General features: G+C 42.5%; 2 protein-coding genes across 2 annotated transcripts; one reads left to right on the forward strand and one right to left on the reverse strand.

Moving 5' to 3' along the window:
- Nucleotides 1-7,936: 7,936 nt before the first annotated feature.
- itpa (inosine triphosphatase (nucleoside triphosphate pyrophosphatase)) lies at nt 7,937-10,340 on the reverse strand. The gene is made up of 8 exons (XM_085348042.1): nt 10,254-10,340; nt 9,945-10,002; nt 9,790-9,854; nt 9,640-9,713; nt 9,517-9,548; nt 8,589-8,701; nt 8,432-8,508; nt 7,937-8,235 (listed from the first exon to the last, which is right to left on the reverse strand). The coding sequence occupies exons 1-8, from the start codon at nt 10,314-10,316 to the stop codon at nt 8,100-8,102; spliced, it is 618 nt and encodes a 205-aa protein (XP_085204168.1). The 5' UTR covers nt 10,317-10,340; the 3' UTR covers nt 7,937-8,099.
- Nucleotides 10,341-10,500: 160 nt separating this feature from the next.
- On the forward strand, nt 10,501-14,857 carry mettl13 (methyltransferase 13, eEF1A lysine and N-terminal methyltransferase). The gene is made up of 9 exons (XM_085348136.1): nt 10,501-10,715; nt 11,996-12,268; nt 12,350-12,818; nt 12,906-13,105; nt 13,204-13,393; nt 13,635-13,799; nt 13,906-14,118; nt 14,218-14,349; nt 14,565-14,857. The coding sequence occupies exons 1-9, from the start codon at nt 10,563-10,565 to the stop codon at nt 14,855-14,857; spliced, it is 2,088 nt and encodes a 695-aa protein (XP_085204262.1). The 5' UTR covers nt 10,501-10,562.
- The last annotated feature ends 2 nt before the right edge of the window (nt 14,858-14,859 follow it).

Genomic DNA, 14,859 nt, shown 5'->3' on the forward strand with positions numbered 1-14,859 from the left:
CACTGCTGTTGTACTCAAGCATGTTTTATGCAGACTTACTTATTTTATTTAAACTTTATTTATACAGGTAGTCCTATTGAGACTCAGTGTCTCATTTACAAGAGAGACCTGTTTCAGACAAGACACAAGTAAATTAGAAATGACTAACGAAGAGAAATACCTTATTCTTATGTATAAATCGCAGTCTTCCCCTTAGGACTACTTGATTTTAAGTTTGTAACACTCAGCTTCTGATATGCTCTTTATACTGGCTGTTTTTACAGTACAGTGGTGATAAAAGTAGTGCCAAAAGTCATTGTACAAGTCAGAAGGTTTTGGCTAAAATTAGATCCCAACATCTCTCTGGAGAAGTTAAAAACAGGAAAATATTCATGGAGCCCTCTGTGCCTCCACAGAGAGCTCCATGGTTTTGTCATAAACAGTGAAAATGGAGAGGAGCAGTCCCAGCAGGAATATGTATTAGGTCAACTGTTTCCATCATGCACACCAGTGGCCTCATGGTGGATTAATTCATTAGTCTGAACCCTAAAATCCCTTGGAGACACTTCATTCAAGAGTGAGTTTGGTGAAACCAAATTTATAGAGTGGAATATGGCCTCTATTAAGTGTCCTTCTGCAGTCAGTTTTTTTTTTAGATTTCAGCATTGTAAGTCATGTGGTGTATAATCAAAGCCTTTTCCAGGTACACGTGTTATTGTAGGAAGAAATTTTTTTTTTAACTTGAATCTGCTGTTAAATAAAACTTGCCACAGCAGGAGAATTCAGGTGAGTCGTGCATAACAAATAAAAATGAAGTAAAGTCTGTCTCCCCAGTGCCACATCAAGCCCTCCCTCTCCTCTGGCACAACCACGACTGATTAAGAATCTCGTAAAGTCAGGCGTCCTTTCCTCTCAGTGATCCCTAAGCAGCACATTCCTTCTTTAACCAAAGCATACTCTCTTATTAGAACAGCAAGTTTCCTTGAATAAGCATTGTGTTGGTTCTGTTTGTAATAAAGAATGAAAACATCCTGTGTTTCCCCATGAGGGCTTTGGGGAAAGGTATTTGATTTGCAGGTCATGTCAGGAGACGCTTTTCCAGCTACCATGGGCTTTCAGTGCCTGGAAAAAAGCCTACTACTGACGGGCTCCTGGGCAAGTTCTATAGTCTCCAGGTTTTTGGCTTGCAATGCTTGTCGTATGCACATGAGTGAGAGTCAGTTTCAAACAAAAGAACCATTGTCTGTTTCTGCCATGGTAAAGGAAATTGAAATATAAGAAATATAGTCACAAATTTAAAAAAAAGAATAGATATATAAGATAAGATAAGATAAGATAAGATAAGATAACCTTTATTAGTCCCACACGTGGGAAATTTGTTTTGTCACAGCAGGAAGTGGACAGTGCAAAAGTTATGAGGCAAAAATTAGAATACAATAAGAATAAATACAGTACACAACTGTACAGAATAGAATAAAATAAAATACTATATACAGTAGAATAAAATAAAATAAATATACAATAAGATAAAAATAGAATACAAATACTATATACAACTGAGTAAAAATACAACGATGACAGAAAGGATTATTGCACTTAGTATTATTGCATATGTATGGATGTGTGTGCTTGATCAGTTAAAGTCTTTATTATGGAGTCTGACAGCAGTGGGGAGGAAAGACCTGCGAAATCTCTCCGTCCCACACCGTGGGTGCCGCAGTCTCCCACTGAAGGAGCTGCTCAGTGCTGTCACAGTCTGCTGCATGGGGTGGGAGATGTTGTCCATCAGGGATGACAGCTTAGCCGCCGTTCTCCTGTCACTCACCACCTCCACTGGGTCCAGAGGGCATCCTAGAACAGAGCTGGCCCTTCGGATCACCCTGTTCAGTCTCTTCCTGTCCCCAGCAGAGATGCTGCCGCCCCAGCAGACCACGCCATAAAAGATAGCAGAAGCCACAACAGAGTCATAGAAGGTCTTCAGGAGTGTAAATATATGTAAATATATGTAAATGGTAAAATATGTAAAAATATGTAAATGGAAAATGGCGCTTTACACAATCAGTCATCCACACACTGGTGATGGCAAGCTACATTGTAGCCACAGCTGCCCTGGGGCGCACTGACAGAGGCGAGGCTGCCGGACACTTTTCTTCCAACTCTTGAGCCACGATCAATATATATATATATATATATATATATATATATATATATATATATATATATATATATATATATATATATATATATATTAGGGGTGCAACGTAGAGCTGGGCGATATGAGATTTTTTCATATCACGATATGTTTTTTCCATTTCAGGCGATAACGATATCTATCACGATATAAGCCAAATAACTATATTTGTAAGATTTAAATGTGCCGTTGCTCACAAGTAAAATGTGAAATAATCAGCAGCTTGTTTTGATTTAAATATTTATTTCCCATAATAAGTTCAACAGGGTAGATGTACTTAAGGAACATGAGACTTTTTCAGATAAATAAAGGCAAATATTGCAAACTACACAAAAGGCAGCCGCTAAAGCGTTTAAGTTTCAAAATAGGACAAACGAAACAGACTACTAAATTGTCAATTCCACTTAGAAACAAAATATTAATTCTAAAAATAAATCTTAGTTTGTTTTACAGAAGAACAGACAAAACTGACTAACTTTTGTCAATATCAAATAAACTGAGAACTAAAAGGAAATTCTCAATCTCTCCTTGTTGTATAGCTGAGCTTTTCAAACAGTTTTAACAGTTACTTTAGTCTGACAAAAGCCGAATGACGAATTAGCGCTTCCAGTCAGAGACTGAGGCTACGTCCACACGTACACGGGTATTTTTGAAAACGGAGATTTTCCGTTTTCGTTTTAAAAAATAATCCCGTCCACACATAAAGGCAGAAATGAAGGAAAACGCTGCTATGAACATGCCAAAGCAGCAGGTGGCGCTAGATTCCTAACCGTGCCTAAATGTTGGCCAATCAGAAGTCTAGAAGCCTCGGTGGGAAAAAGTAAACAAAGCTGGGGCATAGAAGCAGAACCGAGTCGTATGTGTGGAGGGACAGTAACTGTGTGTATATGTAAGCATTTAAACACTGCAGAGAGTAGAATTAACAGTATTGTAGAAATTCATTTCACCGAAACAATAACGTGGCGCACAGTGTGACGCATGCACCAGTTTATTGTATTTCCAGACTTGCTTTCGGCACAATTTACAGTGCACGCTACTCTGTTTTTGTCAGACTTGAAATAGCCGAAATACCTTCACACTACGGAACTTCTATGGCTCTTCCGTTTGACAATCTCTCCGGCATTGGAACCATCATCTGTTTTCTCTTCGGTCACGCTCGGTTGATTTTTCTAGTCGGCACACTCATTTCCTCCATTACGCGCTGGCTCCATTACCCGCTGGCTGCTTCCCAAACAAACACACGTGCGGCTTGGCACTTGTGCTGTATGTAACAAGTCACGCGACGTGACGCTGCGGCTGTGATTGGTTTGGCTCTGCGCTACTTAATTTGGATTGGCTGACCTTTTTTTTTTTTTTTTTTGAGGACAAGAGCGGCGAGGTCTATCGCGATAGCTTAATTTCTCTATCGAGTAAAAGTTATATCGCGATACATATCGTTATCGTTCTATCGCCCAGCTCTAGTGCAACGATACTCGTATCGATATTGAACCGTTCGATACAGTGCTTTCGGTTCGGTACGCATATGTATCGAACAATACAAAATTTGTAATTTATTTTATCAACTTTCCTTCTGACGATGCTGTCTGTGTTGAGCGCTCAGTAAATCTGCGTTCGACTACTCAGCCTAGGCTGCACTGTCGAGCGCAGATCCACTGAGCGCTCAACACAGACAGCATCATCAGAAGGACGAGCGCAGGGCAAGCTAGCGAGACAGAAGTTAAGCTCTCCTTGCAACATGGCAAATTGAACCTTCCCCACCCTCATTCAGATGTGGCGTTTGGAATTATTTTGGTTTTCATGTGACGTATGACCCTGAAGGTAAGCGCGTCATGGACTAAAGTAAAACAGTATGTTGGATGTGCCACGCAATGCTCAATTACATGGGTGGGAACTAGTGTGTTAGCGAGCAGTTAGCTCGTTAAAGTGTTAGCTGTCTAGCCCCACGCAGGGGTAGCTCGATAACGGAGCACTAGTGGGAACACAACGAATATGACTGCACATTTACGCCGACATCATCCTAGTGCAAAGACAAGTGGAAGCAGACAAAAACAACAAGCATGCATGTTACAAACTTTACCCCAGTCATTTAGACAGCCGTTAGCACATGATTCTCCTTATGGGGACCTGATATGTTTAATATTGTGGCGAGCTCAGACAAGGAGGAGAGGGAGGTGTCGTTTGGTCTTGCTTACCGTGAGCTAGCCAGGGAGCACAGCCGTTTATTGACATCTGCAGAAGAACACTGCCGCTAGCTAACTGCTCAGCGCGGCAACCGCACAGCAACAACAACACACAGAGCGCCCTCTGACCCCGGAAGGACACACCGTCGCAGCGAGAAGGCGTCACCCGTCACTATGGCAACATAAACAAAACATAACTGTACAAACAGAACCCTGAACAGCCCTGACCCGCTACATAGCCCCCGCCTAAGGGGTCAGTCGTCCCCGACGACCCCATTGCCCCACACAAAGTCCTGCAAATGTCCAGGTGCCTTCTTTTGGCGCACCGGCCGGTCACGACCGGCGGGGGAAAAGTCACTCGGGTCAGAACATGGGGTGCCACCATCATCCCACTTCTGACACTAATGTGGCGAGCTCAGACAACGAGGAGACGGAGGTGTCGTTTGGTCTTGCTTCCCGTGAGCTAGCCAGGGAGCACAGCCGTTTATTGACATCTGCAGAAGAACACTGCCGCTAGCTAACTGCTCAGCGCGGCAACCGCACAGCCACAACAACAACACACAGGGCGCCCTCTGACCCCGGAAGGACACACCGTCGCAGCGAGAGGGCGTCACCCGTCACTATGGCAACATAAACAAAACATAACTGTACAAACAGAACCCCGAACAGCCCTGACCCGCTACAATATGCTGCTGAGAATATAGCCCAGAAGAAGCGTATAGTATAGCTTTTATTTTGGAAAGAGCCATTTCTCTGTAATAAACTCTCTTTTCCAAAGATGAGTGACTCCTCAATCAGATACAGGTGTTACCGCGCCAGATCCGCGGCCCCGAACCGTAGTAAGGAAACCTCTGGCAGTTACTTGAAGGTTCCGTAACTGACTCGTAGCCGGCAACAGCTTACTATACAGGTCAACTCCGCTAGCAAAAAGATCGAAGGAGGCGTAGGAAACTGCTTCACCGAACTTTATTTCTTCTCTAAGGCACGAACACAGCGTACAGTGGGCTGAAACAGTTTACTCACAGCGAGCATCGCCGACACAACTCTGGCTGTCGAGGGAGTTATTATATTCCTTTTATTTATTTTCTTTCCGTCTCTTCTGTAGCTAACCGTTACTTTTTCCCCTTCTCCGCTCTCTCTCTTCACACACACACACACACACCAGGCAGTCCCGCTACACACATCCCGAATACATTTCCCATCAGGCTTCATCCTTAAAGGGCCATGCCTGTAACACAGGGCTTGCAAAATCGGGCTAGCGATTTTTCCAGTCGGGCTACCAAAATCTATCTCTGCCCTGCCCGTCGGGCTATTGTAGGAAGGAAAAATATATGTCAATGCTTTTGCATTCTTTCGGAAATGTAGCTGGGTAATTATGTCATTGGCATCGGTGAGCCACTGTCAATATGTGACATATTGAAATCGCGTTTGAATTTGCGCTTGTTTTTTGCTTTCACTTTGCAAATATCCAGGTGCCTTCTTTTGGCGCACCGCCGGTCACGACAGGTGGGGGAAAAGTCACTCGGGTCAGAACATGGGGTGCCACCATCATCCCACTTCTGACACCAATGTGGCGAGCTCAGACAACGAGGAGACGGAGGTGTTGTTTGGTCTTGCTTCCCGTGAGCTAGCCAGGGAGCACAGCCGTTTATTGACATCTGCAGAAGAACACTGCCGCTAGCTAACTGCTCAGCGCGGCAACCGCACAGCAACAACAACAACAACACACAGGGCGCCCTCTGACCCCGGAAGGACACACCGTCGCAGCAAGAGGGCGTCACCCGTCACTATGGCAACATAAACAAAACATAACTGTACAAACAGAACCCCGAACAGCCCTGACCCGCTACAATATGCTGCTGAGAATATAGCCCAGAAGAAGCGTATAGTATAGCTTTTATTTTGGAAAGAGCCATTTCTCTGTAATAAACTCTCTTTTCCAAAGATGAGTGATTCCTCAATCAGATATATTTATTTTTTTTAATTATTTTTGTTTCAGCAACATTAAATTTAAAAACTGTACTTTTGAGTTAAAATATATATTTATAATTTTAATAAATGACAAATTAAAAAGGCATGAACATTTTTTTTGTATCGAAAAAATATCGAACCGTGACACCAAAGTATCGAACCGAACCGAACCGTGAATTTTGTGTATCGTTGCACCCCTAATGTATATATATGTGTGTGTGTATGTATATATATATATATATATATATATATATATATATATATATATATATATATACATATAATTTTTATTTATTTATTTTCCTATTCCAGAAATCAGTATCTGGATTACAACATTTTTTTTAAAACTCTGTCCAAAAACTTTAAATCTGAATGGCTTTTTAAGAAAATTCCGAAACTTTAGCATTATTAATCTCTATAGTTTGGATGGTACCAGGAGTAGAACTCTTTTTCTTGGAAACAGATTTTTTAAGTGCTGCAGACACTCTTTAGTACAAAAAAGGCAAGAAAAAATGAGCTGCAAGTAGTACTAAAGTAAGTAAAGTGGAGTGAATGAAATATATTGTGAGATTTCTACATATGAGGCTGAAGACACTTAGAAATCTACATAAATAGACCCCAGGGACGACATAACACATTATCAGCCAAAAACTGTATCATATTAAAATCATGAATATTGTTCCTGTTAGTAGGCTTGGACAGTGTATTGAAATTTAGGTATCATGCCCTTATCATACCTTTCAAATGATCCAACATTCACACAGACAGTGGGGCTTTGATTAATGCTTCAGCACTTACAGTAATTGTTTTGTCTTTTACCTCTAGTAACCTGAAGCCTGGCAGGCAGACTTCGTATTCTGGGAAAAACTGGTAATGTTTCCTGACGAGAACAAAACAGCTCCCATGTTCTTTTTTTTTTTGCAACTTGTTATTTCAACTCCCAAATGAGAGTCAGAGGTCTAGGGAAACAGGGTGGTCGGTCCTGTGTTTGCACTTTTATTTCTGAAACTGTTACTTTTACTGATTATCAATGTTATTAACTAGATGGGAAAAATTTACAGTGTGCAGTGCTTCATGTAGGAAAGATAAGTGAGAACAATACACAACTGATTCAAGTGATTGAAGTAATTAAACAGTTGGTAACAGTAGAAGCAGACACATGCTTCTACTGCTGTGGAAGCATGCATCACTGATTCAATACATGTGGGAGATATTAGTCACAGGTGTATGCATAGTTCCTGCTTGGAGGCTTTCACTTCATGGGTCATTTATAACCCAAGATTCTTTGTTATCACTGTGGTGTTTGTACTGAACACCCCGCTCTCCCTTTCAGGGACCCTCCCCTCTCTGGACTCTAGCCCTGTGCTTCCCTCCCCAAATCCAGGAGCCAGTCTCAGCCACAGAGGAGTCTGCTGCTCTCATCAGGACCCTGGAGCTCTTGTTTTTTATGAATTATACTCTTCCTCAGTCTATCTCTGTCAGTCCTTGGAAGCAAAAACTCAGAAGGTTGTCTCAGAGTATCCAAGAGGTAATATTCAAAGAGAAATGTTCACATGGACTATTGCATTTGTTCAAAACCATTTATTAAAAAATAAGAGAAAACAGATATTACGCAGCACTTTGCCCGCTTAAGAGACTACGGGTACGCATCAAAAATGTTTTATCTTTTGTATTTTTCTGGGCTAACAAACAGTGTCTTATTAAGGAATATTTTCTCCCTTTATATTTGATGCATAATACTGCAACTTCAAAGCCTGAAGTTGGAGCAAAAGTTATCTTTAGTCTTCCTCCTTTTTCTTCTTCTTGGTCTGTGGTGTGGTATTGTTGGTTTGCGAGAAATACTCAGACATGGCAGCAAGCGCCCGGTACCGGTGGGAGATTGAATTTTTAACTTCTTTGGGCAGTTCAGCATAGCTGCAGAGAAGTGAGAAGAAATTAGTAGTGAAAATTATTATTTGATACAAATGTTAAATAATAACAGTAATACTTCATCCCAAGTGCACCGCATGAAGCAAAAAGGATTTTGTATGGTTGATAATGCAGAGGCAGTGTGTTAACCTCTGGCTCCCCTTGTTGGTCGAAAGGGGGAAATGCAAATTGTTTTGCTTACGTTTTGTCATATCCATCTGGCTGGAAACAGGGATCCCAGCCAAAGTCTCGAGGCCCTCTGGGTTCTACAATGCACCCCTGAAAATACCACAGGAGTCAATTCAAAATGCACGCACAAAAGCACAAACACCAGGACAGATTTACAGAGACGGACTGACCTCTGTTTTCCCTCTGAAGAGCTGAATGGGTTCATCTTTCCCAGCAGAGTACGCAAAAGTGCAGAGAGCCCATGCAGATTTATCCTCAAATCCAGCTAGAAGTTTGTACAAGCCTAAAACGTATTTTAAAAAGAATAATTTAAAGAGAAAAAAAAAAAAACAACAAAAAAAAAAAAAACAACACCCCTCAAAAGTCAAGACTAGTTTTTCTAAAGAAGCTCTGCATAATACCAGAATGTTGATTTGGTTTATGTGAAGTGACCGTGCGACTTCTTCAGTATCAGCTGACTGCAGGTTTATAAACAGATTGTAAAATTTAACTATTAAGGTGCTTGCATAAGAATGAGCCACACGATCAGTTGATGACTGCTGATATGCAAATATGAATGGCCATGAGTACTACTAACAAAGAACTGGGGAATGGCTCCAATCACGGCATTGTAAGATGGTAGGAGATTTACTTTTAGAACTGAGGAAGGGGGCCTCTATTTTTATATCAATGCCCTCCTCGCTCAAACCTTCATTCTTTCCTGTCCAGAATCTGCACATCTTCATCAAAAGATTGGCCTCTGGCTTGTAAGTGTAGACTGCCAAGTTCTGGCCTGCTTAGGTAACACTTCCGTGCAACATGCCTAGCCAGCAGTTCTTTGGTTTTTCTGAAGAAAATTCTAATTGGCATATCTGGTCACGTGAGTCATTGTTAAGCAATGGTGCTGATCTTTATGCAACCGTACTGTCTATAAGGTTTGGGAGCCTGCAGTGAAGTCATCTGGATAAGGGATGACAGGTTTCTCCAATTGAAAGCAATCTGCCCAAATGAACTGAATCAACTTTCTGGGATTTCCTAACTTGATTATCAAGCATTCATCAAGCTCTGAATACGTTTGTTTAAACAACACATTTTGATAGCATTTATTTCATTACTTACCTTCTGGTTTGAGTTTTTCCAGGAACCATTTACTATGGAAACAGATATTTGTTTTAAAATTGACGCTCACTATCACTATGTAAGATGATACCGTTGAATACATACTTTAGATAGTTGACTTACATGTAAGGACCAGGTAATCCCCCCAAAGCTCTGAAACATAGACAGGTGTCCTCTACTATGACTGGTCCATCAATCTGAATTGGGGGGGGCGGGGGTGTTAAGGCACTGTCTTTAATTAATACGTGATATGGCAGTGGTATTACATTGTACCTGTCGTGCAGCCTCCTTACACTTCTGTATGGAGATCTCATCTGGCTCTCCCTGGTATTCAGGCACTGCATAAAGAAAATTTTGCAAAAGCAATGACCACATAATTTTAATGTATTTATTTTTCTTTAGCCGGTGGTGTTACTTTTGATACTCACAGTCGATCTTTTTCGCCACTAGTTTGTAGGGAAACTTGTCGCCCAGTATCTGAATGACCTGATGGATCACAAACAAGCAGACGAAGCATAAATCTTCATAAATCTTGTGAGGCCTTTTTGTGGCAAACGAAACAAGGGATTTCTGGATTAAGTTACTGCTCCAGTCTCAATCTCACTTTAACTAGCTAGCTCAACATGCAGCATGAAAAGGACCGTTAAATGAACACTATTCTTCCTGGAACGGATTAGAAAGGCCACTCCGACCGTAAACATACAATCCATCTCAGGTATGAAGTATTTGTTTCTTACTTCTTCAAGTTTTTTTGCGTTCCCTGTCACGAAAACCACAGACCTTCCAGCGGGTACCGCCATGATGAATTGAACCCGGATGACTAACAACAGCGAACCGAGCACTTCCACATATGCAGCGACCAATAACAGCAACTCTGAAAGCCTCAGCCAATCATCGTTAAATCTGTAGGGGCACTCCACCAATCAGCAAGCGGTACTGGAAGCAATGTTGTCCGGGTGGAAATCAGAGCCAAGTGCCATGTGTAGAAGTGGCTGTAGGTAAAGTTACGGTAAAATCTGCAACGTTTTGAACCATCACAGACGACCATGAGTCTTTTACCTCGCACCGCCGAGGAGTTCAGCTCTGCTGAGTACTGGGAGAAGTTTTTTAAGAAGAGAGGGGAGAAGGCTTTTGAATGGTATGGAGACTACAACAAACTGTGCGGTGTGCTGCACAAATACATCAAAGTCCAAGATAAGGTAAATTGGGTGACGAAGGGGTTTGGCGAAACACTCACTGTTTCTTTTAATACTGCATTAAGAAATTTAGTTTGCCACATGATTTCAAGAGCAACAGTGATATGCAGAGCTGCAGTAACTACAGAGAGCTGATGTGCCAGATCATCAAGATTGAGGAGAGAACTGATGATCAGCAAGCAACAGTATGCCTTTATAAAGAGAAAGAACACTACAGAGGCAATGTTTGTTTTGAGTGTTTTAATGGAGAAATATAGAGAAGGTCTGAAGGAGTAGCACTGTGCTTTAGAGAAAGCATATGATAGGGAGTCAAGAAAGTAACTGTGGTACTATGTGAGGAAGTCAGGAGAAGTATGGTAGGGTAATGCAGACATATATGAGGTGTCCGGTAGGGGTGACAGATTGGTTGAAGGTGGGGGTGGGATTACATCGGGGATCTGTTTTGAGCCCCTTCTTGTTTGCTGTGGTGATGAATAGATTGACCGTTGATGTCGGGCAGGAATTTCTGCAGATGACAGACAGACACATGACCTGTGGTGAGAGTAGGGATGCAGACGGGAGGGAGCCTTGAGAGATCCAGTATTCTCTGGATAGAAGCCCAATGAAAGTCAGTGAAACGAGACAGAATACATGTTTGTGAGTGAGAGGGAGATAGGTGTAAAGAGGAAGAGGCGTAAAGGTTGCAAGTTTAAAAAGTTGGGGGCAATGAACAGTGAACAAGAGAGATGAAGTGGGGTGGAGAATTTTCAGGGTAATTTGTAACAGAATTATGAAAGCAAGAATGAAAGTGAAGGTTTACAAGATGGGACTGAGACCTGCTATGATGTATATTCTGAAGACAGTGGCACTAACAAAAAGATAGGAGGCCGAGCTGGAGGCAGAAGAGTTGAGTGTATCAGAGGAAAAACGCAGGTCAAGCAGTTTGGAGACAAAGTCAGAGAAGCAAGGACGGGTTTGGACCTTTACAGAGAAGAGATGGTGGATATATTGGACAAAGAATGCTGAATATGAAGCTGTCAGGCAGGAAGAAAAGAGAAAGACTTCAGAGAAGGTTCATGGATGTAGTGAAAGTGGACATAGGAGGATGTGAGGGACTGGATGAGATGGAAGCAGGTCATCTGCTCTGATGACACCTAAATAGGAAAGCTGAGCAAAGAAGAAAAGTTTACCAAATCATCCACCTCCTGAAATGTTTATATACTTGGGTGTTGCTAACACTGATTGTGCCTTGGTATATTTCTTGCCTTGATAAGTGACCGCTAGGCTTTATTTCTGTCCTTCAGGTGCTGGTGGTTGGTTGTGGTAACTCTGAGCTGAGTGAACAGATGTATGATGTTGGCTACAAGCATCTGACCAATATAGACATTAGTGAGACTGTGGTCAACAACATGAACCAGCGAAATGCTGAGCGCAGGCCAGGCCTTACCTTCCATCAGGTGGATGCTACTAAAACTCCATATGAGGATGCAAGCTATCAGGCTGCTCTGGACAAGGGCACCTTAGATGCTATGGCATCTGAAGAAGAAGGAGCTTTGGCCAGGAACATGCTCACAGAGGTGAGAAGCAGGTTGATCAGGCTGTGCATCATCAATATACACCTCTGCATGAACTTCACTGTATTTTTCTTGTGTTTCCAGGTGGGTCGTGTGCTAAGTGTCGGGGGTCGTTATGTCTGTGTGACACTGGCTCAGGAGAGCGTGATCAAGTTGGCTGTGGAGCATTTTGTTCAGCTCGGCTGGGCAGTGAGGCTCCACTGCCTGCAGGAAGAAAACAGGACAGAGGAAGACTCGTTTGCTCTGCCTGTTTTTGTTCTGGTTTGCACCAAGTTCCGTCAGCCTATGCCCACACCCATTCTTGAGATGTGCCTCGGAGAGGATGGAGCCCCTCTCCGTCACACGCATGTTTCTGAACTGTTGTCAGCTGTGAGGGAGCATCAGGCTTACTCCGTCTTGAGAAAGAGGCTCCGGACGAACACTGATGCCAACTCAAACCTCTCACTCACGCTCTGCCATGCAAAGACCGGCCTTCCCAGATACACTCTTACAATACAAGATTCTCCACCAGGTGCTAAGGTTCCAAGAGCAAACCAGTTTGCTATATTTATCGGTGAGCCCAGGCTTCAATTCATCAAGTTTCTGCCTTCTAATGGAATTGGGTGTATTTAGTCCTTTGATTTGTTGTTTGTTTTGTCAGTTCCTCAAGGGAGTGAGACAGCCTGGCTCTACAGCTCTGGTGAGGGGCGGAGGCAGCTAGCAGCCAGTGCTAACTTTCGGCGCTTGGTTATTGTATCAATGCACAGGAATCAGGAGTACACAGAGATGCAAGCTGTCCAGTCAGAACTCTCACCAGTGGTGATGGACCTGGCTCCCCCGGGTATGCCAGCCAACCACCAGGTAACCACTCATAAGCATCCCTTTTTTAAAAACATGCTATGTAAAATATTAACAGTCTAAAGAAGCACTTTCCTTTGTGCTCTTTTCCCTGTTTTCAGGTGCCATTTCTGTCTGTGGGAGGTGACCTTGGCTGGCGAGAGGAGGTTAGCAGGGGAGTGAGTCAGCTGAGTGGGGAGTATTGCGTGGAGAATGTCAAAGGAGAGGACGGAGAACTGTATCGCCGACTTGTTTTCCTGTCTAATGCTGCCCTTGTCCAATCAGAGAGCCGTCTGGTCTCATCAAATACAGGTAATGTCTTGTACTTTCCTGATTTGTTTCACTTAATAATAAAGTATTTTTTATGAATGGTCTTTTTACAAGTAAATAATTAACCTACTGAGCACAACCAATGATGCACAGACATACAGTATAGGGAGATTACCAGTTAATACCAGAATGCATGAAACTGAGCAAACCAAAACGCAAAAGGAAAAAACAGAAGATGTTGAAGTTGTACAGCTCTTAATTTTATTGTTTTGTATTTGGGCAGCGACAAGTCAGAAGAAAAAGAACAAAAGGAAGGCCAAGGCATCAGCAGCTCCAGTAGCATCTTCAACCTCCATGACTGTGGACAGTGGCTTCCTCTGCTGTGCTCACCATGAAGTCATGGTGGCTTGTCTTGCTATGCTTGGCGTGGGCATGCCACAGAACAAAGGTGTGTGTATGTAGGAAGAACCTATCATGTAATTCATGCATTTATCACTCTTCAGTTGCTCTAAAATATCACATTCAATTAAACTTCATTCCCTAATCCTTCCTAGACATCCCAGTGTCAGTGCTCCTGGTGGGGCTCGGTGGAGGAGGCCTTCCACAGTTTCTGCGGGACTTTATGCCCAATGTAACTATTGAAGTTGTGGAACTAGACCCAGTTGTGTTGGAGGTGGCTAAACAATGGTTCGGGTTTCAACCAGATGACCGTTTGACTGTCACTCTTGGGGATGGTCTGGAACGCATTTGTGCACTGGAAAAAGAAGGTCAGTGAGGGTGTGGATTACAGTGCAATTAAAAGTAATCCAGTGAATATAATGGTTCATCGGTATTAAAAATAAAGTATGTTTTTTCCTTTTCTCTAGGTGGTCATTTGTTTGATGCCATCATGTTTGATGTAGACAATAAAGATAGCACTCTGGGTATGAGCTGTCCTCCTGCTGCCTTTGTAGAAACCCCAATCCTGCAGAAAGTCCGTAACTTGCTAACTCCCAGAGGTACAGAATCATTTTAAAATACTTTATCTCTTATGCTTAAATCTTATCTTTTTTGCTAAATTGATGTGACACTTGCAACCAAAATAAAATAGACTAATAAACAGCCATACTTTTATCAGTCTCAAATATGACATGTTACTTTTTGATACAAACAGTTTATCAAAGTTATGTGCTTAGTTTTCAAGTAATATCCTTTCTTTATCTCTCCCTGCCAGGTCTGTTCATACTGAACCTTGCATGTCGAGACCCAGCCTTGAGGAAAAGCGTGCTTGAGCGTGTCAGCGGCGTGTTTCCCACCATCCTGTCTCGAAAGATCGAGGAAGAGATAAATGAAGTCCTTCTGTGCACTCGTGGTGAAAAGGAGACAACGGACGCCACCCACATTTTGCCATCCTTAAACCAGGCAGCCAAGAATCTGCAGAGTGCACTGTGCTCCAGCGGGACTGAACCCAGCCGTAGGCCGCATATAGACATTGCAGAGTTGCTAAAAGACTTGAGAATAGTGTGAAG

The sequence above is a fragment of the Diplotaxodon limnothrissa genome, linkage group LG23 (assembly GCF_057381915.1).
Source record: "Diplotaxodon limnothrissa isolate DT_005_m linkage group LG23, D_limnothrissa_male_GT1.1, whole genome shotgun sequence".
Lineage (NCBI taxonomy): Eukaryota > Metazoa > Chordata > Actinopteri > Cichliformes > Cichlidae > Diplotaxodon > Diplotaxodon limnothrissa.